Genomic DNA, 26,477 nt, shown 5'->3' on the forward strand with positions numbered 1-26,477 from the left:
TATCTTAAAAATACTGAGAAATGTTGGAAGCACACACAAGGTCAGACAGTGTCTGTTGAAAGATATCAGAAGTTAACATTTCAGGTTTAGACCTTCAGTTAAAACTGGAGATATTGCAATGGATGGCATTTAAAACAGAACAGAATGAAAGAAAGGAAGAAGGAGAAACATCTTTAAGCTATTCGTACACATGGTGGGTCCCATTTATCTATTTTCTTTATTAATATCACTGAAAGACTTTAACCATTTTCTATTTATAATTTAAGCAATTTAAAAAGTCTGTCTTTTTCATTTTGCATGAGTTTTGTTTTCCCTTTCTCTCTCTGTTCTGCTTCTTCTTAAATGCCAATTATTATTAATATTTCAATTTAGAAAAGTTCAAACATGAATTATTAACTTCTCTATTCATTTTGCAGATACTGCTAAGTGTATCAAGAATTTTCAACAACTGTTTCAGGTTTCTAGAATCTGCAATTACTTCACTTTCCCATTTTCAACTCTTTGCATGCCTAGAAACTTGTCTTCACCTTGACAATATTGGTTAAAAATATCAGGGGGACTTGAGCACATATCTTGGATTGTTTCCTTAATACCGTTAGTATGGTAAGGTGATATCTTCTGGAATATCAAATTGAGGTCCCTGTACTTGCTGAGGTGCAAAGAAAAACATCTCTGGACCTAATCTTCCCAACCCATGAATGACATTGGCATTGATGAGTCAGTTGGGAAAATAGGACAAATGAGATTCTGCTACCATTTTTGAATGCCGAAACAGAGAGGCTCATTTTCATGTATTAGCATGCAATTGCTATCTCGTCTAACCTCATGGATATGCAAATTTCCATTCTCCCGTGCACCGGAAAGAAACTAGACACTGACATTTCCCAACATGAAAGATAGACTCTGAACCCTGTGACTCCAACTCGCTATTCTACCTTGGACAGCAGTCACAACTTTTTAGGGCACACTTCATGGGCAGCAACCACCTGCAGCCCCCATCCATGATGGGGCCATTGGACATATAACAGCTCCTCCATACCCTCACAGCATATCTCTGATCCACTTACAGCACACTTCAGCAATTCAATACTGCACTCTGGAGCATACCAGCACTTATTATTGTAATGCTGCTGTCAGGACAGTTTGCCCACGTTGAGGCAGCCAGCTCATGAAACAGACCAGGGTCCAACTCTCAGCTCCTTGCTTGCTCTCATAATGCTTACTCACCTTATGCCTACTTGGATGCTGGCAGCATCTCTGCTTTGCCTGACCTTGCGTGCTATTTTCAGCTTTGTCTGCTCATCACAGTTTAAAGACTCAATGTATTTCTACTTTACCTTAGCTTTTAATAAAAACACAAAGCCAGGCACTTGTCATTGTTGTCAGCAGTGATCACTCAAGATGATGGACAGGTTGTTATATGGAAGAGTGGTACATTTGTCTCATAACCACACCACATGCCAACAGCATACCGACAAACACATTGAATGTGCATCAACCAAATGACCATGTTTCAAAGTCTAAGGAGAGTAATCCTCAGATGGTTCAAGGAAGGTGACCTTCAGTCAGACATAGCAAGCCAAAGGCATCATCCAATTTCAGTTTCGGGACATGGATACTGTCAGTTGGCTCCTTATGGTGTCCATGGTCACGGGATCCATATCACAACAGTTGGGGAGTGGGGCAAGGGCAATCCTGCTAGGCTAATGCAATCAATCTTGTGAGTGCGGTAAGTCAAGGACCTGCACAGAGATTAGACAGGAGTTCAGTCACTCTAATGGACAGGGTTGTCCATACAAGTCAATCATAGATGTGGACTAGTCTGACCGTTATCAGGGTAATTAAAAATTTAGGGAGATTTAAAAATTCAAGTCTGGGGATTAGAGGTACCAGGTTGGGATGCAAAGGGGGCAATAATTGTGAAGGGGGGGTCTCAAAATATATATAAAGAGATGATAGTGCATTGAACATGAGCTACTGCAGGATGAGGCATCTGCAAAATTGCAAGGGGAGGGGGGGGGGGGGGGGGGAGGGGGGGGAGGAAGAAAAGAACACAGAACAAGGAAAAGAACATAGAGTTGCAGGGGTGCTGTCATTATCAGGCTTAATCTCTGTGCAAAATGTGACCTGCATCATCTACATACTCATGTGAATTATCAGTTTGCAATAGTAGTGGAAAATACTGTCAGTCTACAATAGTAATGCGATCTCACCTGGAGTGGGTGGAGTATGTGGTGTTTTTCTGTCTGAGCATGCAAGGTCTACTTGTGAGCAATGTGAAACCTTCAGAAACAATTTCATTGATCAAGCATGTTCACAGTATGAATTGATGACATCTCTAAAAAAGCACCCTGCACGTGAAATGCATGCAGTGTCCAAATTCCTGGAATAGAAATCCTGGTCACAAGCAATCTTGACCATATTACTGGTCATTGTAAATTGAAAATAATTACCCTTGTGAGGGAGAGATCATCGTTTAAAATTGGGAACTGTGGGCTACAATTCACAAAAGCACTCCAAAATCATGAGAGAACAGTGTTTATTTATTCTTGCCTTGAACTGCATGTATTTGTTAACATGCTCTTATATGCAATGCTACCATCCTTGGGTAATGTAGGGATTGGGGTCAGGATATCAGTAATCATGTAGCATTAATAATCTCCTACTGTATATGTGTGATATGCTGTGATTCATTTCTTGGAATTAAGTCCCTATGTCAAAGGTCCATTTATATCCTCCTTGGCAGAGTCCTCCAAGTCCTATTGCATGGAGGATTATGTTAAACAGTCAAGTGCCTAAGGCCTTACAAAGATGTAGCTGGGAGACAATGGCTACCCTCTGCTACCATGGTTGATATCTCTGTTCTGCCAATCTTTGACTGAGGAATAGCATTAATATGTGCAGTCCATTTTTCAATAGTACTATCTTTATGCAGATGATAGGTCTTCTAATGATGACGTTCTGAAGCTTGGATCATTCTGTGGGACCCTGTCAGTGCACTCCAGACAAACTGTGCATATTAATCCTTTCATGCTGTGCCAGGTATAACTAGAGTAGGCAAAGATGGGATGTGATGAATGCTGAAGTGCTGGGAGAGCGGCACAAGTGTTCTGAGGAGGAAAAAATGGTCATCAAGCAGTAAGAACATCACCTTCTGCATGATGGACCTCTGCAGTGTCAGGTAAAACAAAATAGACAGGATGTAATTGACACCCAAATCCAATAGATGTGAGCAGGCTGCTGTGATTATTCATTGACTATTGCTGCGTGAAAGTCAAGCATTCTATTTGTGTTCCGAGAAACAATTGCAGCTTATAATTTGCTTTCATATACTGTTGCATTGTTTTGGAACTTTGGAGAAAAAAAGTCAAAACAATGGCACTTTTAAAAGGGAGAGGCACAGACAAAGGCAGCACATGGTCTGTGCAGGAGAGAGAAGGAGAAAGAAACCCACACTGCTAACTGAACCTGCACAGTTACTGCCTTTGTTGTTGAATTCATATATCGATGGACATCGGAGTGCATCTGGGAAAATTATCAAACAGTGAAATTCACAACTAATCTTGGAGGAACCTGTTTGGGAGAGGTCACAACACAGAAACAGATAAGTAAATAGTTTTAATGTGGCATTGCTGTATATCTACAGTAGTGAGTAGAGTGGGTTCTTTCTTGATTATATGTTTTATTGAGATATGTCTCTTGATAAAACTTGAAAATGTAAGCCATAAGAAGGTTAGCCTGGAGCAGTGTTTTGTAGAGGAGCAACACCACACTTTTTTGGGGTCTGCAGACTGGAAGAAGCAAATATGGCCCTTAGTAGAGTGATATAGTCTTTTTGTTGGATGTGGGAGTCTAGGGAGAGTTTATGTTTTACTGAGGATTATAACTGCAATAAATGCTGTTGGTTGCAAATCCTATCAGATCGAATGGATCAGTTGGAGTGACAGAGGCAATGTGGAATTGACAAGAGCAAGGGGGTGTGATGGATGGCAGTTATAGGAAGGGAAAAAAGTTGCAGATACAGTCACATAAATGGGTTAACTCCAGGAAAGGTAAGAGAGGTAGGCAGATAGTGCAGGCGTCTTCTGTGGCTATCCCCATTTCAAATAAGTATGCTGTTTTGGAAAATGTAGGGAGTGACAGATTCTCAGGGGAATGTAGCACGAACAGCTAAGTTTCTGATATCAAGACTGACTCTAATGCAATGTGGGGTAAGTTGGGTTTCAAAAAATCAATTGTGTTAGGGGACCCTCTCGTCCGAAGCACAGATAGATGTTTCAGTGGCCAGCAGCGAAAAATCAGAATGGTGTTTTGTCTCCCTGGTGCCAGGATCAAGGATGTCTCAGAGAGGGTGCAGAATTTTCTCAAGGGGGAGAGGGAACAGCAGGAGGTCATTGTACACTTTGGAACCAGTGACATAAGAGGGGAAAAGGATGAGATTCTGAAGGGAGAATAAAGAGAATTAGGCAGGAATTTAAAAAGGAGCTCCTTGAGAGTAGTAATATCTGGATTACTCCCGGTGGTATGAGCTAGTGATGGTAGGAATAGGAGGATAGAGCAGATGAATGCATGGATGAGGAGCTGGAAGAAGGATTCACATTTTTGGATCATTGGAATCTCTTCTGGGGTAGAAGTGACCTATACAAGAAGGACAGATTGCATCTGAATTCGAAGGGGACTAATATACTGGCAGGGAGATTTGCAAGAGCTGCTCGGGAGGATTTAAACTAGTAAGGTGATGGGGTGGGACCCAGGGAGATAGTGAGGAAAGAGATCAATCTGAGACTGGTACAGTTGAGAAAAGAAGTGAGCTAAACAGTCAGGGCAGGCAGGGGTAATGCAGAGAACAAGGACTGAAAATTAAACTGCATTTATTTCAATGCAAGAGGCCTAACAATGAAGGCAGATGAATTCAGGGCATGGTTAGGAATATGGGACTGCAATATCATAGCAATTACAGAAACATGGCTCAGGGATGGACAGGACTGGCAACTTAATGTTCCAGGATACAAATGCTACAGAAAGGATAGAAAGGGAGGCAAGAGAGGAGGGGGAAGGTTAGGCAGCTCCTCGGATGCTGCCTGACCTGCTGTACTTTTCCAGCACCTCCCTCAGTTGGAGCCTTCTGGCATTCCTTGAAGCCCACAACAAAACTTTATGGTCCCTGCCCTGACCATATCACTGAGCAGAACTGCAACCACTCCCCCATTATTGTGGTCATTCCCTCCACTTTGTCAAACCTCCCATCTTGATCCCCAGACATGAATTGGCCTCAGCTTCAATGTCATCCTGAGCAGATGCTTCAGCACACCTAACTGACGGCAGGCTAACATCTTTGAAACACACTGGCCCCAGAGTGAGATACCAGACTCACAGTACTGCTGAACACAGACACTTATCCTGGAAGCTTGTCATGGTTGCCAGCAATCCTCAGTCAAAACTTTCCAAACATAGTTTGGGACTGCCATAGTGTTAAGGGTTTAGATGGAGAGGAATTTGTTAAGTGTGTACAAGAAGATTTTCTGATTCAGTATGTGTATATACCTAATGGAGAAGGTACAAAACTACTATTGGGAAATAAGGCAGGGCAGGTGACTGAGGTGTCAGTGGGGGAAAACTTTGGGGCCAGCGACCATAATTCTATTAGTTTTGAAATAGTGATGGGAAAGGATAGACGACGTCTCAAAGCTAAAGTTCTCTATTTTGACGGTATGAGGCAAGAACTTTCAAGAGCTGATTAGGTGCAGATGTACGCAGGTAAAGGGATGGCTGGAAAATGGGAAGCCTTCAGAAATGAGATAATAAAAGTCCAGGGCCAGTATATTTCAGCTAGGGTGAAAGGAAAGGCTGGTAGGTGTAGGGAATGCTGGATAACTAAAGAAATTGAGGGTTTGGTTAAGAAAAAGAAGGAAGCATATGTCAGGTATTAACAAGAGAGATCAAATGAATCCTTGGAGGAGTATACTTAATCAGGAGGGCAAAAAAGAGACATGAGGTAGCTTTGGCAAATAGGGTTAATGAGAATCCAAATGGTTTTACAAATACATTAAGGACAAAAGGGTAACCAGGGAAAAACAGGGCCCCTCAAAGATCAGCAAGATGGTCTTTGTGCGGAGCTGCAGGAGATGGGGGAGATACTAAATGAGTATTTTGCATCAGTGTTTACTGTGGAAAAGGACATGGAAGATATAGAATGCAGGGAAATAAATGGTGACATCTTGAAAAATGTCCATATTACAGAGGAGGAAATGCTGGATGTCTTGAAACTCATAAAAGTGCAAATATTTCCAGGACCAGATCAAGTATACCCTAGAACTCTGTGGGAAGCTAAGGAAATGATTGTTGGGCCTCTTGCTGAGATATTTGTTTCACCGATAGTCACAGGTGAGGTCTGGAGGTTGACTAACATGGTGCCACTGTTTAAGAAAGATGGTAAGGACAAGCCAGAGAACTATAGACCAATGAACCTGATGTTGGAGGAAATCCTGAGGGACAGGATGTGCATATATTTGGAAAGGCAAGATTAGCGACAGTCACCATGGCTTTGTGCATGGGAAATCATTTCTCACAAATTTGGTTGAGTCTTTTGAAGAAGTAACAAAGAGGTTTGATGAGGGCAGAGTGGTAAACATGACCCATATGGACTTCAGTAAGGCCTTCGTCAAGGTTCCCCATCGGAGACTAGTTAGCAAGGCTAGATCTCATGAAATACAGGGAGAACTAACCATTTGGATACAGAACTGGCTCACAGGTAGAGGGTTAGTTTTGAGACTGGAGGCCTGTGATCAATGGAGTGCCACAAGAATCAGTGCTGAGTCCACTACTTTTCATCATTTATATAAATGATTTGGATGTGAACATGAGGGGCATGGTTAGTAAGCTTGCAGATGACACCAAAATTTGAGGTGTAGTGGGTGTGGAGCGAAGAAGATTATATCAGATTACAACAGGATCTTGATCAGATGGGCCAGCAGGCTGAAGAGTGTTATACACAGTTTAATTTAGATAAATGCAAGGTGCTGATTTTATAAAGGCAAATCAGGGCAGGACTTATACACTGAATGTAAGGTCCTATGGAGTGTTGCTGAACAAAGAGACCTTTGAGTGTAGGTTTGTAGCTCCTTGAAAATAGAGTCACAGGTAGATATGATAGTGAAGAAAGTGTATGGTGTGCTTTCCTTTATTGGTCAGGGTATTGAGTACAGGAGTTAGGAGGTCATGTTGCAGTGTACAAGACAATGGTTCAGCCACTTTTGGAATATTGCATGCAATTCTGGTCTCCTTGCTATTGGAAGGATGTTGTGAAACTTGAAAGGGTTCAGAAAAGATTTACAAGGATGTTGCCAGGTTTGGAGGATTTGGGCTACAGGTAGAGGTTGAATAGGCTGGGGCTGTTTTCCCTGGAGTGTTGGAGGCTGAGAGGTGACCTTATAGAGGTTTATAAAATGATGAGGGGCATGGATAGGCTAAATCGACAAGGTCTTTTCCCTGAGGCGGGGGAGTCCAGAACTAGAGGACATAGGTTTAGGGCGAGAGGGGAAAGATATAAAAGTGACCTAAATGGCAACATTTTCACACAGACGGTGGTGCGCGTGTGGAATGAGCTGCCAGAGGAAGTGGTGGAGGCTGCTACAATTGCAACATTTAAAAGGCGTCTGGATGGGTATATGAATAGGAAGGGTTTGGAGGGATATGGGTCGGGTCCTGGCAGGTGGGACTAGATTGTGGTGGGATATCTGGTTGACATGGATCAAAGAGCCTGTTTCCATGCTGTACGTCTCTCTGACTCTATGTCTTTATATACTATTGTTCAATAAAAATGAACGTGTTTAATCATTTGAAAACTTTCCACTTTGTGCTACTCCCACATTAAACAATGAAGAGATGTTAGGCTGCATTAGGTCATGTTTTTATATGTCGATCTAAAACCAATTGTCTATTGCAGAATATGCCTGGTCTGGTACCAAGAATGCATTGCAGAAAGCTATGTCTCAGCCAGATGAGAAAACCGAGCTTATTACACCTAAAAAGTTAAATAATCCTATGAAAGATTCTAAGAGTTATCGAGATCTCCATCGCGAATTAATATTTATTCAAAAGAGGTGAGTCATGGTATATAGAATGATTTTCAAAATACAGCTCCTTGTGGAATTTGTAAACCTTTTTGTTCGAAAGATGTTCTTCCATTTCAAACTTGGTAAGATCAGAACACTTACCTTTGTCCTCTGACACAAATTCTAAATCATTACAATTGACTTCATCTCCTTCCCTAGTCACTTTAACATTGAATCATAGAGTCATACAGCACAGAAACAGACCCTTTAGTCCAACTCGTCCATGCTCACCAAGTTTCCCAAACTAAACTGGCCTCATTTGCGCGCATTTGCCCGCATATTCCTCTAAACCTTTCTGATTCATGTACTTGTCCAATGTATTTTAAATTTTGTAACTGTATCTGCAGCTATCACACCCTCTGGTCGTTCATTCCACATATGAACCATTCTGTGTGTGAAAAGGTTGCCCCCCATCAGTTTCAAAGGTGAGAACTTTATTTTTACTCCTGATTAGGGGAACTACCCGTAGCTTGAAAAGGTTTTAGATTTCAGTTTGACGGGTTGGTAGAAGTCTTGGCTGAGGATGGATGCATAAAACAGTTGTACCTAGAAAGGGTAATAGTTTAGAAGGTTACGAAAAAGGTTAAATCTAAATTCCTCCTGCTGAGGGAAAGTTCCACACCAGGGGTGTTTGGATAACACCTTGAAATTGTTATTTAAAGCTGAGAAAGTCAAAGTTTTTTTTGTACAAATGCTCATGGTAGAGACAATAAGATACTCAAGACCATAGTACTCAAGGCACAGTGAAGTCAATTCCAATGTGTGATAAAGGAGAAAATATTTTCCCTGGTATTTTGTAAAGGGGTGCTGTTGGAATTAATGGTATTGTATTTTACTTTGTTTTGCAACTCTGCAGCCTTCAGGACTCTACTATGTTCAATATTTTTAGGGTGTGAAGACCTCCTTCCATACCCTTTACCCACCCTAAATCCCAGGCCCTGTCATGACATGGGCACCTTTCAGCACAGCCAACCCACTTTCACCTACTCAGTGTTCCCATTATCAGTTTTTCTCCTTCCCTGGCTTACTATCAACAATCCCCTTATGTGCCTAACTGTCTTTCTCTCTCTGAGCTTCATTTCCATCTATCTACTCACTCCTTCCCACCCAAACCTGTCATAACTTTTCATATCAGTTATCAGTTTTAAAGAGTTACTAAACTCGAAACATTAATTCTGCTTTATAATTAAAAGTAGATATTTATAACTACCTCAACCACATCTGCCAATCCTAACGTACTACTGTGGAAGATAGTCAGTGGACTCTGAAGGCATTTTGCAAGTAGTGACAATTTCTTCACTTTCCTTATAAATTTTGGGCATCTGGTCATAAAGATAAAATCAGACAAGACCTACCCTTTGTTATATGCATTATATTTGCTTCCAAGTGATTCAACTTTCCAATTATTCCAATTACAACACACTTTTTTTAGTACAGGAAAGATCCTTCCTTATTTAAAATCTATTAGAAATACCCAACGTTCACCGATTCATTTAAGAGTCCATTGCAATTTAAAAAGCAATTTTCAATACCTCTTCAGGTATCCTAGATTATTCTTCATTCATCCCTCAGGTCTACAGCTGTTGTGCCCCCTCAGATAATAAGTTCATTAGGGACAAAGTTTCACTTGCCTGCTTCACATTGGATATAAAGTCAATTCAACAAGCCAGAGGGTCTAAGAGTTTTACAGCATAGAGTTAGACATGTCATATCTACAATGGTCATCAAGTATCTATCTCCTAGCATAAAGGTTTCCAGCACTTGGCCAGCAGCCTTATATACTATGGCAGTTCAAGTGTTCAACTAAATACTTAACTGTTGTGATGGTTCTCCCTTCACCATTTCCAGCACAGTTGCAGACATATCACTCTGGGCGAAAATTCCTTCTCAATCAACTGCCCCAAATCTTAATTCTATACCCCGGTTATTGACACCACTACTAAACAAAAGGGAGGGGATTTCTTTTTAACTACCCAATCTGTCTCCCTCAAAGTTGTACACTCATTCAGGTTTCCTTCCTGAACTTCTCTGCTCTAAAGAAAGCTTTCTTGGTAGCTATTTAGCATCTTTAACAGTAGATTGCAGTTTATGTTCATCTTTAAAGTTTTGTTCCTTCCTCTCCAACTACAGTGTCAACATTTGTGTCAGTGTACAGTGTTAGATGCACAATGTCTCTTTCCAACTGGCATGTCTAATCTTTTGAATTATTTCTGTACAATCAAATTCAGCTGGAAGTTTACTATTTTGAAAATTGATTTTCCTTTCTATTCAGAGCATTTTGACTGTTGTTTCTATTGTATTGATCTGCATGTTTTTGAAGGCATTGCACTTACCGACAATTAATTTATCTATTATGAGCACCCTCCAGTATAATAGTGATGCTTATTTTTTGTAGTCTTTAAAGTGTATTGGTTTGAAGTAGCAAACAAGATCCCAGTTCTTTCCTCAATTCAAAAGAAGCAAGTCAAGAATATATGTCTTACTCTTCCCTACAACACTTGACATATATTTAGCTGGTGAGCAGGGGTTACAGGGAAAAATAGAGAGACAGAGAGAGAGAGATGATATTCTTGACTAATTTACTAGGTGATGCAGTCAGTATGAAAGGAGCAGCTAAAAAACCAAAAGATGGGCCTCAAAGATCACATGAAGATCACATTTCAATTTTATTGTGTGCCCTGCTCCCCTATATTAAAATAGTTAATCGATAAAGAAAAAAAGTCATCATTTCCCCCCAAGTGACTTCCTCCAATAACTTGTGTTTTAAAGAGATATTTTAAAAACTGGAATTATTTGTGCTGAGTCAGAATTATCAGTCAAATGATCACAACATGCCAGCAATTTGCTGGATTTGCAAAAGGCATGAAGAAATAACATCATTAAATAAGAGTCATGTATAAAATGTGAAAGATTACCCAAACTGTGTCGTAAAACGCTAACAGCTAATTGGTAAAGCTCTTGGGGCATACCATGTACAAAAAAATGTTATTGATATACAGATCCAGAAAACACAGCATGCTTTACCACAAATACCTACTGAGACACCAGCTTTTAAAAAAGACAACTAAGTATTTCAAATATAAAACATGCAAGATCATGCTAATTCAAATCCATTGATCTATTACTATGCTACAGCATAAATAATTTAGTTTTTTACCTGGGAGGTATAAAATCTCAGATTACTATTTGCCAAAGGGAAAAGTTAACTTAAGGGATGAGAGAAAAATTTTATGTCAAAAACATTAATCTAAAAATAAGTACACTACCTTTAGACCACATTTCCCTCTTAGCCAATTTGTGACTACAGCACATTCTTAATCTGAAGTGTTGAAAATTAAACTTAAACAATAGAATTAAACTCAGTCAGGAGTTTACAAACCTTCACAAGGCATATATCCATATGCTTTATTAATTAAGTTTTAAAGCTAATACAAATGGTTTACATAAAAGCTAAATGATCCACTCCTAAAACTGAACGTAATTTTGTGGATAGAAATCAGTCATAGTTTAATGAATGTTATTAACCACAACTTCAAGACTAACCTAAGCTTGCTTCATGTGGTTCCCATAAACAGCTCTAACTACATGCAGCTTTGTCACATAAATTCTAAAATATAGCCACAATTTGCCAGATAAGTGCTCCATTGAATCAAATAGTTTGAACCTACAGTATTGCTGAAGATAGGGACTTATTGTCAAAGCTTTTCACCTTGCACTCATCAGGTCAGATGTAAGACCAAATTTCAAAGTGCTTCAGCCATTTTGCTGATGAAACATTCATCCATGTCTTTGTCACCTCCAGTCTCAGTTATTCTAATGCTCTCCTAGTCAGTATCCAAACTGTGTAAACCGTAATTCATCAAAAACTGCTGTCCATAGCTCAATCAGCATTCTGTCCTTGAGAAGTTCTGTTCCCCAGTATCATTCCAATTTAAGATTCTCATCCTTGTATTCATTCATTTTATGGCAACACCGAGAGTTTCACATCATTCAGCTCTGCAAAGCCTCCAGAGTTCTGTGTTCCTTGATTTTGATAGTTAATGCCATCTTTCCTTCACTGATATCCATTCCTTCACCTATGAAGGCCCCTAGCTCTAGTAGAAGTTTTCAAAATAATGAGGGGCTGGATAGAGTAGATAGGGAGAAACTATTCCTGCTCATAAAAGGATCATGTGTAAAAAGACACAGATTTAAAGTAATTTGCAAAAGAAGCAAGAGTAAAATGAGAATAAAACTTTTCCACACAACGAGGTGAGAGGGGGAAGATTTAAAATGGACCTCAGGGACAACATGTTCATCCAGAGGGTGGTGAGTGTATGGAATGAGCTGCTAGAGGAGTTAGTGGAGGCTGGTAAAATTACAACATTTAAAACAGGTCTGGATGGGTGCAGGAGTAGGAAGGGCTTGAAAGGATATGGGCCAAATGCTGGCAAATAGGACTGGATTAATTTAGGATATCTGGTTGGCATGGACAAGTTGCACCAAAGGATTTGATTCCATTCTGAACATCTCTATGACTCTATGACTTGTTACATGCTGGATTGAATGGCCTGGAAATGTGGTGAAGGAATGTTCAATTCAAGCATTCAAGATGGTATTGGATAGTTACTTGAATAGAAGCAATGTACAAGGGCATTGAGAAAAGACAGAAAAATGATTCTAAATCATAATGTTCACTTGGAGAGCTAGTGCATACACAATACAATTGAATGGCTTTTTTCAGTACTGAAACACCTTTGTGATTAATATTATGCACAATATTCAGGATGCACCCTCTGATATAAATTTAAGTTACTATAATACTGTGTTTCAATTAAACTCACAAGCTTGAAAATTAAAGCTCACTAATCTGTAGTTTTTAACTATAGTGATAAACTGTGTTGCAAAAATTTGGCAAATAGTTTGTAGCTTTTTTAAAAGATATTTTCTGGAGGGGTAAATGTGCTTTTTCAACATCCAATATCTACATAAAATTTTAAAAGCAAACAGCTAAAGAATTCAGTTGGATAGATATTTGAGATTGGTGGTGAAAATTCATAGGAAGGGTCTATACATGTTGTAGCACAATGATTTGTTTAAGTATCTTTAGTGGTTCCTTGCCTGTCAAGAAAGAAACTGGTTATCACTGATCTATATAACTAATATTAATTTTGCAGAACAAAATTGCTAATCAACCATAAAAATTGAATTGACATAAAAGTAACACTTGGAAACATAATGCCAGTGGTGAAATACAGTGCACAACTGCCTGGTAGCAGTGTTTATCTAACTGATCATCGAGTGCAACTGGGTGCGGTTCCGGTGAATTGGTGAATCATCTAAGAATAAAATAAATTTATAATGTGCAAGCGTGTTACTATTGAGCAGTGCTGCTGGCAAGTATGAATTATGTGCTCATTGTTTTATATCGATTACCATTTAAATGCCCTTCTTAACAGAACAGGAGAACTTAACAGCTTTAAATTGTAACTTGAATTTGAATTAACAAATTAGACTTTGGATTTTGATGGACCATTGACATGTAAAATGCTGTAGAAGAAAAGTCTATATTAGACAATCTCTCCCTTTTCCTTCTCCTAGAGGTGTTGTTCTACAAAATAAACCTGAACTACAACAGGTGATGGAACAACGAAAATGTAACTTACCGAGAGAGCAGGAAAAAGCGAAGCAAACAAAAACAGATTTTGAGGAGGAGCTAAAGAAAAGATATCAGAAACTGGAGCAGGTATGCTTTGATCTGATCTCATTAGTCCACCATCAACCACAGTTTCAATGATAACATTGTCCAATAGAATTTGGTGACAAACACCAGTGTGGCTACAATGACACAGATTTACAGACATGCATACATTTTGTTAGAAAACAACTTGTGTGCACTCATACAATGCAGACAACTGTATCGCACATGCATATGTTAACTTTGCAAATATTGGCCATCATTTACTAAACTGGCCATATCTCAAGTCAAAGTGATATGGTCCACTAACTGTGTTGGTTCAGCAAGAGTTTTCGAATCATGCTCACTTTTATGGTTTAAAAACAATAATAAACATTTGTAAAAATTTTTAGAATTAAAATACATTTAATTTACTATAGTGTGCACTGTTATATTTGATGATTTGTGATGTTTATTGGAAACATGAAGCATAGCCCATCCAGTGCAGTTTCAAATGCCCATTCCAAATTGAATCCAGGCACCTGCCAACATTCCCCAATTTATTATGATTCCTCAAATTGTCAACCTCCTGGGTGAGGCTGGGATGAACTAGCTCCCCTTTATTCACTCATTCCCTCGATTGGTTGCAACAAGCTTAATTTAAAAATTGATTCCTTCTCTTGCAGTTATCATTCTCCTGGGCACAGGTTACTTGGCCTCATCTTTCATCTCTGCATGATACTTTTCATCCCTATCCCAGCACTTCTGCCTCTCACATGGGTACTATAACTCGTTCCAACTCTAGCCTTTCCAGTTGGTTTGGGATGGTTCGGAAAAGTTCTCTTCTGGAATAGGGGTTTGTGGACCAGCTCATAATTATCTGCCAGAGTTGCTGCCTGTCTGAATCCAGTGAATCTGTTTCACAATGCATCCTTATTGGGAAGGATATGAAGTTCTTGAACTCCTCAAAAATAAATAGTTCACTGAGCTTTTCATAAGTGTCCATTGTCACTGGTCAAAAACAATGTGATTAAGCTTTTCCAATTTCAGGTACATCTAATCAAACCATTGCCTGAGGGTATGGAACTTTTGATGGCATGTCTCCAGCACTAATTAGGGTGCACTTAAGATTACCTTTTTTTAACTGCATCATAATCAATGGCACTATTCTCAGGAAAAGGGAGCAAAGCTTTTGTGCTTTCCTGAGAGATCACACTGCAGAAATCATGTTGAAATGGCCACTTTAGCTGCATTGCTACTTGCTTGAAGAGATCAAAGGAGCTTCTACCTCTGTCTCATCAAACTCATGAATTCTGTGTGCAAACCAAGTTGTTTTCACCCTCAAGTCTGAGCAAGCCATACTCGTGAGATTTTATAAAGCGGGCCGAATAGTATTAATGCTAGATTGTTAATCCAGAGATCCAGGTAATGTTCTGGGGACCTGAATTCAAATCCGGCTAAGGAGAGTTTGAATTCCATAAAAGAAATCTAAAATTAAGTGTCTAATGATGACCATGAATTCATTGTTGATTTTCAGATAAACCCATCAGGTTCACTAATCTTTTAGAGAAGGAAATGTCATCTTTACCTGATTTGGACTTACATGTGACACCAGACCCACAGTGATGTGGTTGACTCTTAACTGTCCTCTGGGTAATTAAGGATGGGCAACAAGTGCTGGCCTAGCCAGTGACACCCTCATCCCATGAATCATAGAATCCATACAGTGTGGAAAATATGCCCTTCAACCCAATAAATCCACACTGACCCTCTGAAGAGTAAACCACCACACCAGTTCCCATACTATCTTATATTTATCCCTGACCAATCCCCAAACCGACACATCCCTGAACACCAGGGGCAATTTAGCATAGCCAATTCACCTAACATACACATCTTTGGACTGTGGGAGGAAACCGGAGCACTCAGGAAACCCACACAGACAGGGGGAGAACATGTAAACTCCACGCAGACCATTACCCAAAGCTGGGATCGAACCCTGGTTGCTGATGTTCTGCGGCAGCAGTACTAACCAGTGAGCCACTGTGCTGCCCACTGAATGAATAAAAAGAAATCCTAGCATTCTTGTCTTTCAGTTTCAGCTGTCTTAGTTCAAACTCCCTTTCCTGCCACTTTCCTTAAATTGTCTCTTCCTCCTTGTTTTTTCCCCATTTCTGTTTTTCCTTTTTGCCTTTCTTTTTCCTTTTCTTTTTCATGAAATCCTGATTGCTATTTCCCCAATTTTAATATTTCTGTTTCACTGTCACTGTCATCTTTTAAAATTTTGGGTTTTCTGGCTCAGGTGAAATCCTAATCCCAAATGCTGTACAAAATGCTTTAACTGTTCAAGGAACAGAATCTTTGATTCCTCAGAAGTAACTTTCGCTAATTCTACTCAAGAGTTCTTACATCGATTGCAGACAATTCTATGTTGTGGCAGTGCAAACTGAAGAAAACGTTTTGCATTTAAAAAAAATTTACAAAGTAACAATGTGCACACTCTAATGTTGTTCACATGTCGATCTAAATCCCAGAGACCACCACAATTTGTACCTCCAGAGCTGACTGAGGCCCCCAGTTTGTAATGGTTTGAGGCAGAACACCCTAAATTGTTAATTTCTCAGGTGAGGAGGAATGAAGTGGCTCAACCTGTCCCCCTAGTTGGATACAACAAGGTCAATATAAAAAAAATTCCTTTCCTTGTGGATGCCTTTCTCCAGCCAAATGAATTTAAAAATAATCAATTTAATCAAGCTTTCTTGAGTTAATGAAGATTGTGCTAATTGGTTACTAAGCATAAAAAGAATTAATAGCACAACACAGATTAGAACTAACTGATAAAAGATAAAACTTACAAAAACAGATTTACAGATCAACTTCTGAATTGTTTGCGAAGACAGTAGAATGCTGAGACTATTGCAGTGGAGGTTATTGGTAATCTTTACTTTGGAATTTGACCATTTGATTTCAAAATCCTTAGTTTTGTAGATTAGTTGCAATCCCTTCAACCAGTATTAAATTCCAGCATTCAGAGTGAAAGATTTGTCCTTTTTCCTGTTTGTCTAGTTTACTAGCTAGCTGGCTGCTAAGATTCAGAGTGAACAAATGAGGATTAGAGTCAGGTTCAGGGTTTGGAAGTACAAGTTAGAAATGTCTATAGCACTTCAGGGTTCTGACTCATGGTTATGATATGCCTTCAGCCAAACTCCTACCCTTATGTTCTTATGTCATGCAAACGTGACAATTGAGATAATGGCCCAAATTTTCATCAACTCAAGTCGACTCAGAAACACTACAAAGCGGAATCCGATTCCAGGATTCCCACCAATCATTCACATGTCCAGCTATTTTCACTGCCATTCGATAAGGGTTTGGGTATCTAGCCTGCATGTAGCATTCTGCCAGCTCCATTGTGAGAATGGGCAATATATTACCCCTACATGGAGTTGAGCCCTTAACATATGTGTACGTGATACGCTGCCCCTCAGTGAAGGCATGAACGACAAAGGAACCCCAGACCAAAGTGGAGAACCAAGGAAAACAGTAACCTGCTCCTAGAAATATTATTTACAGGTTTTAAAATATGAAACAAAATATCTGATCTTTCAGCTTCAATAGTTTGATGCTATAGGAAGATACATGTGTTTCCAATGCAGTGATTAATAATACAGCTCTGCCACAAACCTAAGTTGGCCTTTACATCATTATTACATTGATCAGCATTGTGTAATTTTGGAGAGTAATTTTCTCATTCGGAAACATGCTCTTATGCTTTTAAAACTAGTGAAAATATTGTGTAGTCTGTCTATTACAATAAATGGCCAGAGATATTACAAATGTAGAACAGCAACAGTCAATTAGACAGGCCATCAGAAAATAATAGCAATTTGTTTTTGTGATTTCAATAGTCCCTTGTTGTTTGAGAACTACGAGGGGTAGTTCTGACAGCTAACCCTCTGCTTGTTTGGAGGAGGCAGGAGAAAATGAGGCAGGATGGGGCATGGTTTGGTGGGTTGAGGGGAGGGAAGTGGGAGTTTGAGGGTATTACATTTACTGTTAAAACTGGATCAATGTTCCAGGAAATGGAGTCAGGCATTGTAGCCTGCCAGCATGGTCAACATCACAGTGGTCACCATGGGACTGTTTCTGGAGATGGCAGGCTCAACTCCAACTCTCCCTTGAATGAAACTTTGATGGGGAGGACCCCTATTATAGGAGATCAGTCAGTTGCATCAGTTTGTTTCCTGATTTCAACTTTCACCCATCCTCCGCAAAAATCCAGTCCAACATGTTCAGTGAGGATATGCCTCTTACTCATTTTTCATTTAAGAATCAACAATGCAACCACAATTGGGTGGCCCTATTGTATAATGTGTTTAATAAGATAGGGCCTGTGAGATATTCCTTTCCAACACTCTCTGTATCATTGTTAGATTCTTGTGGAGGTTCAACACTGCTGATCCATGCCATGTGACCATGTAACTCTACCCGGCCATTTAAATTATTTATAATTTTTAATCAGCATTTTACTTTAAGTTTATTTGAACATTATTTCAGTAACTTTCTCCCACCTCATCAGGTTCAAACATGTTTTGCTTGTTTCAAGTTTCCTCTAACTTATACTCCAAATGAAGCTGCTTAGCTTTTCTTGGCAGAACCCCTACATCTGTACCCTACCCTAACATGAGCTAATGCAGATTTGGTTGGGCAACATGAACACTATTGCCATTAATTCAGGATCTTGAATACTAACTGACTCTTGAGAAATTTTACAATTTAACCAAAGCATGAAATTGAGGACTAACAAGTTTGATGCAAATATGAAAGGCCTTCCAAATTGTAGCCAGGGTTTCATATCAATGTATCAAAAGTATACAATTAATGGTCAAAACAAAAGAATCTACATGAAAATAGAGAGAAAGCAGAAGGGTGGTCAAATAAATTAATTAGGGGAAGAAATAGAAGAATAGTAAACTTGTGAACTGTGCACAGGAGACATGTTGACTGTGATGATACAGAAATAATGGGGGCAAAACGTTCTGTGCCCACCAAGATTTCTAGAAGGGTGGACAGGAGAACGTATTTGGATAGGAGGCAAAACTTCAGGTCCCCAACCATGGGTTAAACATTTACAATTAAGTCCTCCAAAGTAGGTGGCTGCTAAGACAGCCAATGAAATAATGGTTTTCTTCCTATATTCTATCGATTCTGGAATGATTCCTTTGGGTTGGAAACTATCAAATGCCACTCCATGATAAGAAGGGAATGAGAAAGAATAGGAACTACATATCTTGTTAGCCTTACATTAGTAGTGGGGAAAATGCTAGAATCTGTTATAGAGGATGCGACTGATACTTAGAAAATAATGTTCTGTTTGCTTTTTTGATTATTTCCTGCACCTGTTCATGACATTTTAAAGATCTATGCATCTGAACCTCCAAATTGTTTTGCACAACTATTGTATTTAATTTCATACCTATATTTTCATAAAGCTGACAATATCTACAAGGCAGTGTACTATTTGTGGGATGTACTACTTCCTCCAAGATGTGATAGTACAAATTAGTTCACTAACTTGGCTCTTTCACAAACAAGCCATTTCTTGCAGAAATATAAGGGGTGAAATCTGACCAGATCAATCAGCTCACGAGCAGTCTCAGTCATATGCAGTCTGCTTTATGTATCTAAATGCATATTGTGTAAGGGGTGAAACTTAACAATATTGATCAGTTTATGAGAAGTTGCAATTATACATAATCTAGCTTGTTGTAGTTAAACACATCTATTGTTAGGGGTGAAGCCTGGCCAAGCAAAGCAGCAACACAAGCAAAACTGACCATTGCAGGCAAGTAGAGCTGAATTCAAAAGAAGACTCAATTCAAAAGACCATCATTTATGGTTGTGTCTGATGCAAACTGTTGGCGAAAAGCTATTTTTCTCTGCGTTGTGATGAAAGGTCAGAGACCTGATCATGAATGAGCTGCTGAGTTTTTAAGCATCTTTTATGTCTGAAGTGTGAAAACAGGCAGATCTGTGAGAGGAAGTACCACTATGGTTAATGGTGTGACAGTGCTATCTGCAATGAGTGACAGACATTGATTGTGTATGGATATCTAATGAAGATGCCTGAGACCCAGAGAAAGCCTTATAATCCTAACTCATACTCAGGACCTTAAACTATTGAGTACACCATGGTACGTACTCCGACAGAGTGCATCAGATCATTCATCCATTTGGAGCACTGAAACCAGGTTCTCATGATCTACCAATAGTTGCTGACCTCCACATCACCTCTATCAAGCCTTTGTCAGTAGGGATGGGCTGTTGTTGCTATCCTCAGGGAAAATAACTTCGCTCTCCTTTTTAGCCTTCTTGGGATGCATTGCTAAGAAATTTGTGATGGACCAAACCAAACCCCCTCAAAACAGTCAGTGCAGGGATCCCCTGTGGATGTTCCCCTGAAAAACAAGGATACTGTTTTGGATACTGTTGGGGGGGGATGACTTACCAGGGACATGTAGTGGGGTGCAGGTCTCTGGCACCACGTCTATCCCTGTTGCACAGAAGGGAAGGAGGGAAAGGAGGAGAGTGTTAGTCATTGGGGATTCAATAGTTACAGGGTTAGAAGGTTTGTTGGAACGAACAAGAGTCATGGTTGGTGTGTTGCCTCCCAGCTGTCAGGGTCCATGATGTCTCAGCTCGTGTCTTTGGGGTCCTGAAGGGAAAGGGAGACCAGCCCCAAGTCATGGTCCACATAGGTACCAATGACATAGGTAGAAAGAGGGAAAGCGATGTAAAGCAGGATTTCAAGGAGCTAGGGTGGAAGCTGAGAGCTAGAACAAACAGAGTTGTTACCACTGGTTTGTTACCCATGCCACGTGATAGCGAGGCAAGGAATAGGGAGAGATATCAGCTGAACACGTGGCTGCAAGGAAGGTGCAGGAAGGAGGGATTCAGGTGTATGGATAATTGGGGCTCATTCTGAGGAAGGTGGGACCTCCACAAACAGGAAGATCTTCACTTGAACCAGAGGGGATAGGAAATTTGCTTGTGCTATTCGGGTGGGTTTAAACTAGCTCAGGAGGGGGATGGGAACCTGTGTTGTAGTTCCAGTACACAGGAGGATGAGAGTAGGGAAGACAGGGACAGGATTTCATGGTCACAGGAATGTACTGGCAGACAGCAAACTGGGTTTGAAGTGTGTTTACTTCAACGCCAGAAGTATCCGAATTAAGGTAGGTGAGCTTGCAGCATGGATAGGTAACTGGGACTTTGATGTTATGGTCATTTCAGAGACATGGATGGAGCAGGGTCAGGAATGGATGTTGCAGGTTCCAGGATTTAGATCTTTCATTCAGATCAGGGAAGGCGGTAAAAGAGGGGGAGGTGTGGCCTTATTAGTCAAGGCTGCACTAGCGTTTGGTATAGTTGCAGCATGATATTACAGCTCCAGAACTCAATCCCTCTACCAATAAAACTTAAAACATTGTATGCCTTCTTAATAGCACTATCAACCTGGGTGGCAACTTTCAGGGATCTATGTACATAGACTATTAACGGCGGTTGAAAGAACTTTTGATGAGGACTCATCTACTGTAGTTGTATGAAACAGGAGAGGAGAGTTTTTTTATAGGCCTCCACAGAGTTCCAAGGATGTGGAGGAGAGGATCGCAGAACGATTTTGGGTTGGAGTGAAAGGAACAGGGTGGTCATTATGGGGGACGTTAACTTCCCCACAATGACTGGAATTGTTATAACTCTAGTACGTCAGATGGACCAGTTTTTGTCCCATGTGTGCAGGAGGGTCTCCTGACACAGTATGTCGAAAGGCCAACAAAAGGCGAGGATCTGGTGCTTGGTAATGAACCAGGCCAGGTGTTTGATTTAGTGGTAGGTGAGCACTTTGGAGAAAGTGACCATAATTCGGTTATGTTTAGTTTAGCGATAGAAAGGGACAGGCACATGCCACAAGACAAGAGTTATAGATGGGGAAAGGGCAATTATAATGCGATTAGGCAAGACTTAGGATGCATAGAATGTGGTAGCAAAATGCAGGGAATGGGGACAATCGAAATGTGGAGCTGGTTTAAGGAACAAATATTGTATGTCCTTGATAGGTATGTCCCTGTCAGACAGGGAGGAAGTGAACCTTGGTTTACTACAGACATTGCATCTCTTGTTAAGTGGAAGAAGGAGGCTTATGTGATGATAAGATGAGATGGTTCAGATGAGGCGATGGAGAGTTATAGATTAGCTGGGAAAGATTTAAAGAGAGAGTTAAGAAGAGCAAGTGTGGACATAAGCAGTCTTTAGCAGGTAGAATAAAGGAGAACCCTCAAGTCTTTCTACAGGTATGTGAAGAACAAAAGGACGACTAGAGTAGGAATAGGGCCAGTCAAAGACAGAAGTGGGAAATTGTGGTGTGGACCCTGTGGAGATCGGAGAGGTGCTAAATTAATATTTCTCATCACTTTTCACTTAGGAAAAGGAGCATATTATAAAGGATAAGAATGAGATATGAGATATTAGATGAGAAAGGATCCAGGTTAGTAAGGAAGAGGTGTTATCAATTTAAGAAGGAGTGAAAGTCCCCTGGGCCGGATGGGATTTATCTGAGGATTCTCTGGAAAGCTAGGGAGGAGTTGTTGAAGCCTTTGGCTTTGATCTTTCAGTCTTCATTGTTTACAGGTTTAATCCAGGGACTAGAGGATTGCAAATGTTGTGCCCCTGTTCAAGAAGGGCAGTAGAGATGACCCAGGTAATGATAGACAAGCAAACCTTACGTCTGTTGTATTAAAGTTTTGGAAATGATTACGAGAGACAGGATTTATAATCATCCAGCAAGCAACAATTTGATTGGAGATAGTCAACATGGTTTTGTCAAGGGCAGGTCCTGTCTCACAAACCTCATTGAGTTTTTGAGAAGGTGACAAAGCATGTAGGTGAGGGGAGGGCAGTTGACGTGGTGTACATGGACTTTAGTAAGGCCTTTGATAAGGTTCTACATGGTAGGCAGATGGAGAAAATGCAGAGGCATGGGGTTAAAGGTGATTTAGCAGTTTGGATCAGAAACTGGCCTTCAGTAAGAAGGCAGTGAGTGGTGGTTGATGGAAAATATTCAGCCTGGAGTCCATTTACTAAGGTGTGCCACAAGGATCTGTTTTGGGACCACTGCTGCTGGTTATTTTTATAAATGATTTAGACACAGGTGGATGGGTTAGTAAGTTTGCAGATGACACTAAAGTCGGTGGAGTGGTAGACAGTGTGGAAATATGTTGCACATTGCAGGTGGACTTGGATAAACTGTAGAATTGCACTGAGAGGTGGCAAATGGAGTTCAATGCATATAAATGTGAGCTGATTCACTTTGGGAAGAATAACAGGAAGGCAGCATACTGGGTCAATGGACAGATTCTTAGTAGTATGGATGTGCAGAGGGATCTTGGAGTCTATGTACATAGATCCCTGAAAGTTGCCACCCAGGTTGATAGTGCTATTAAGAAGGCATACAATGTTTTAAGTTTTATTGGTAGAGGGATTGAGTTCTGGAGCTGTAATATCATGCTGCAACTATACCAAACGCTAGTGCAGACGTGCTTGGAATATTGTGTACAGAGCTTAAAAATGTGTTGCTGGAAAAGCGCAGCAAGTCAGGCAGCATCAAAGGAGAAGTAGAATCGACGTTTCGGGCATAAGCCCTTCTTCAGGAATGAGGAGAGTGTGCCAAACAGGCTAAGATAAAAGGTGGGGAGGAGGGACATGGAGGAGGGGTGGTGGGAATGCGATAGGTGGAAGGAGGTTAAGGTGAGGGTGATAGGCCAGAGAGGGGGTGGGGGCAGAGAGGTCGGGAGGAAGATTGCAGGTCAAGAAGGCGGTGCTGAATCTGAGGGTTGGGACTGAGAAAAGGTGGGGGGAGGGGAAATGAGGAAGCTGGAGAAATCTGCATTCATCTCCGGCCTATCACTCTCACCTTAACCTCCTTCCACCTATCGCATTCCCAACGCCCCTCCCCCAAAGTCCCTCCTCCCTACTTTTTATCTTAGCCTGTTTGGCACACCCTCCTCATTCCTGAAGAAGGGTTTATGCCCGAAACGCGTTTCTCATTCTCCTTTGATGCTGCCTGACCTGCTACGCTTTTCCAGCAACACATTTTTAAGCTCTGATCTCCAGCATCTGCAGTCCTCACTTTCTCCATATTGTGTGCAGTTCTGGTGTACATCAGGAAGGATATGGAAGCATTGGGAAAAGTACAGAGGAGATTTACCAGGATGTTGTCTGGTCTGGAGGGAAGGTCTTATGAGGAAAGGCTGAGAGACTTGGGTCTGTTCTCATTGGAAAGAAGAAGGCTAAGAGGTGATTGGATAGAAATGTACAAGATGATCAGAGGATTAGGTAGGGTAGACAGTGAAAGTCTTTTTCCTTGAATGATGATGTCAGCTTGTGCGAGGGAGCATAGTTACAAATTGAGGAGTGATAGATTTAAGACAGATGTCAGAGGCAGGTTCTTTACTCAAAGAGTGGTAAGAGCATAGAATGCCCTGACTGCCAATGTGGTTAACTCAGCCACATTAGTGAGATTTAAACAATCCTTAGATAAGCACATGGATGATGATGGGATAGTGTAGAGGGATGGGCTTAGATTAGTTCACAGGTCGGCACAACATTGAGGGCTGAAGGGCCTGTTCTCTGCTCTATTGTTCTATGTTCTACGTTCTGTGTCAAAGGGACAGCCTAGACCCTAACTTTACTTATTTTACAAGCAAGTGCCAAGAATTGGCTTAACTGTAACTCTATTGAAATAATTAACAAAATAACAAACTACTCACTGAGTGTTCCAATATAGAAACATATCATAAGCACACCCTTGGCAAAAGCAAATTCAGTTACATGGATTGTCTCACATGCAATTCTAGCAGCACAAAAAGAACCCAAGCTTTTAGCTGTAGCAGAGAGATAGATTTTGCAGCTTTTACAACCCCAAGAGCTAATGAAAGCCAAATTAAAAATCCTAGTTCTGTGGAGCTTGACTCCATCCATTTAGGCTGCTTCTATTGTTCCAACGTTTTAAAAAATTCCCAAGGCCTCACAAGCTGTTTACTTTTATTGGCTTGAAGCAGAGCACTCAGTACCTCTGTCTCAACCTCTGTTCATAAAATAAAATAGGACAAAACACACCTCTTAAAGCCAGAATATTGTTACACATGACATTGCTTTTTGCCTGGTCTCTGCAGCTCCAGGAGTGTATGGAAGTGATGCTTCTGGATTGTAGAGAATGAAATGCTTGCCTTTGAAATGTGGAACCCAGATATTGGAGCCCAATAGGAAAAACAGCATGTGGAAGCTGCAAAGAACTGAGGAGAATAGGACAAGAATTCAAAATAGGAGAGAGGCAAGTGATCATTGGATAACCCTAGAAATGCACAGATTCAAAACATAAATAGAGAGGAGTTTGGAACACACACACACACACACACAGCTAAAAATCACACAACACCAGGTTAAAGTCCAACAGGCTTACTTGGAAACACAAGCTTTCAGAATGCTGCCAACAGGCTTACTTGGAAACACAAGCTTTCAGAATGCTGTTCCTTCATCATCTGAAAGCTTGTGATTCCAAATAAACCTGTTGGACTATAACCTGCTGTTGTGTGATTTATAACTTTGTCCACCCCAGTCCAACACTGGCTCCTCCATATCAACGCTCCATAGCCTGTGAGCAATATAAGAAGAGAAAAATATTGATCCCAGATTGACCAAACTTAATTGACATAATCTGAAATTGTGAAAGCAGTCAAAAAGAATACATCACTGAAAATACTTTTTTAACAATCTATAAAAGGAACAGATTGGTTGCACTGAATCACCTTTTCCCTTTCTGCAATTTGTCTTTCAATTTGCATGAAATTTGCAAAGAAAGTTTCAAAGGATATTATTAGATTCTCTTGATTTGTTATATGCTCTTGGGTATTGAACATAAATTGGTATATTTGCCAATTTATGTGCAGGTTCTGTGCTGCTGACTTCAAATGAACAACAACCCAAGGCTGGGCATTCATGAGGTGCTGGGGACCATCAGCAGCAGTAGTAGTATTGTACAAAACACAATCTACAAGCATATGACCTGGCACATTCGCCCTCTATCATTACCATCAAACCCAGGGGATCAATGCTGGTACAATGAAGAGTGCAAGACATGCCAGGAGCAGCATCAAACATACCTAATTTGCCCTCCAACCAGACCTAGCAATGTATTGCCATTGCTTCACTAAAGCTAGGTCAAAAAAATCTGAAATTCCTTCCCTAACATCATTGTGCGGTTTTCTATAATAAATGGATTGCAATGATTCAAGAAGGTAACTCACCATCTTTTCAAGGGCAATTAGATTCCCTACAGTGTGGAAATAGGCCCTTTAGCCCAACAAGTCCACACCGACCCTCCCAGAAGAGTAACCCACCCAAACTCATTTCCCTCTGACTAATGCACCTAACACTATGGTCAATTTAACATGGCCGATTCACCTGGCTAGCACATCTTTGGATTGTGGGATGAAACCAGAGCAAACCCCCATGCAGACACAGGGCAAATGTGCAAACTCCACACAAACAGTTACCCAAGACTGGAATCAAGCCTGGGACCTTGGTGCTCTGCAGCAACAGTGCTACCAACTGAGCTACCATGCCACCTTATTAGGCATAGCAATTAAGGA

At 40.5% G+C, this 26,477-nt stretch overlaps 1 protein-coding gene across 3 annotated transcripts in view; it reads left to right on the plus strand.

Annotated features, from left to right (window-relative positions):
* The first annotated feature begins 7,723 nt into the window (after nucleotides 1-7,723).
* LOC122563205 (protein FAM107B-like) overlaps nucleotides 7,724-26,477 on the plus strand; it is a 43,044-nt gene continuing 24,290 nt past the window's right edge. For all 3 annotated transcript variants that reach the window (XM_043716761.1, XM_043716762.1, XM_043716763.1), the window contains exons 1-2: nucleotides 7,724-8,102; nucleotides 13,695-13,839. In XM_043716761.1, coding sequence (XP_043572696.1) covers nucleotides 7,987-8,102; nucleotides 13,695-13,839 — 261 coding nt within the window. In that variant the 5' untranslated portion in view covers nucleotides 7,724-7,986. The remainder of the gene's footprint in view (nucleotides 8,103-13,694; nucleotides 13,840-26,477) is intronic.

This window comes from Chiloscyllium plagiosum, chromosome 26, assembly GCF_004010195.1.
Source record: "Chiloscyllium plagiosum isolate BGI_BamShark_2017 chromosome 26, ASM401019v2, whole genome shotgun sequence".
In the NCBI taxonomy this organism is placed as follows: domain Eukaryota; kingdom Metazoa; phylum Chordata; class Chondrichthyes; order Orectolobiformes; family Hemiscylliidae; genus Chiloscyllium; species Chiloscyllium plagiosum.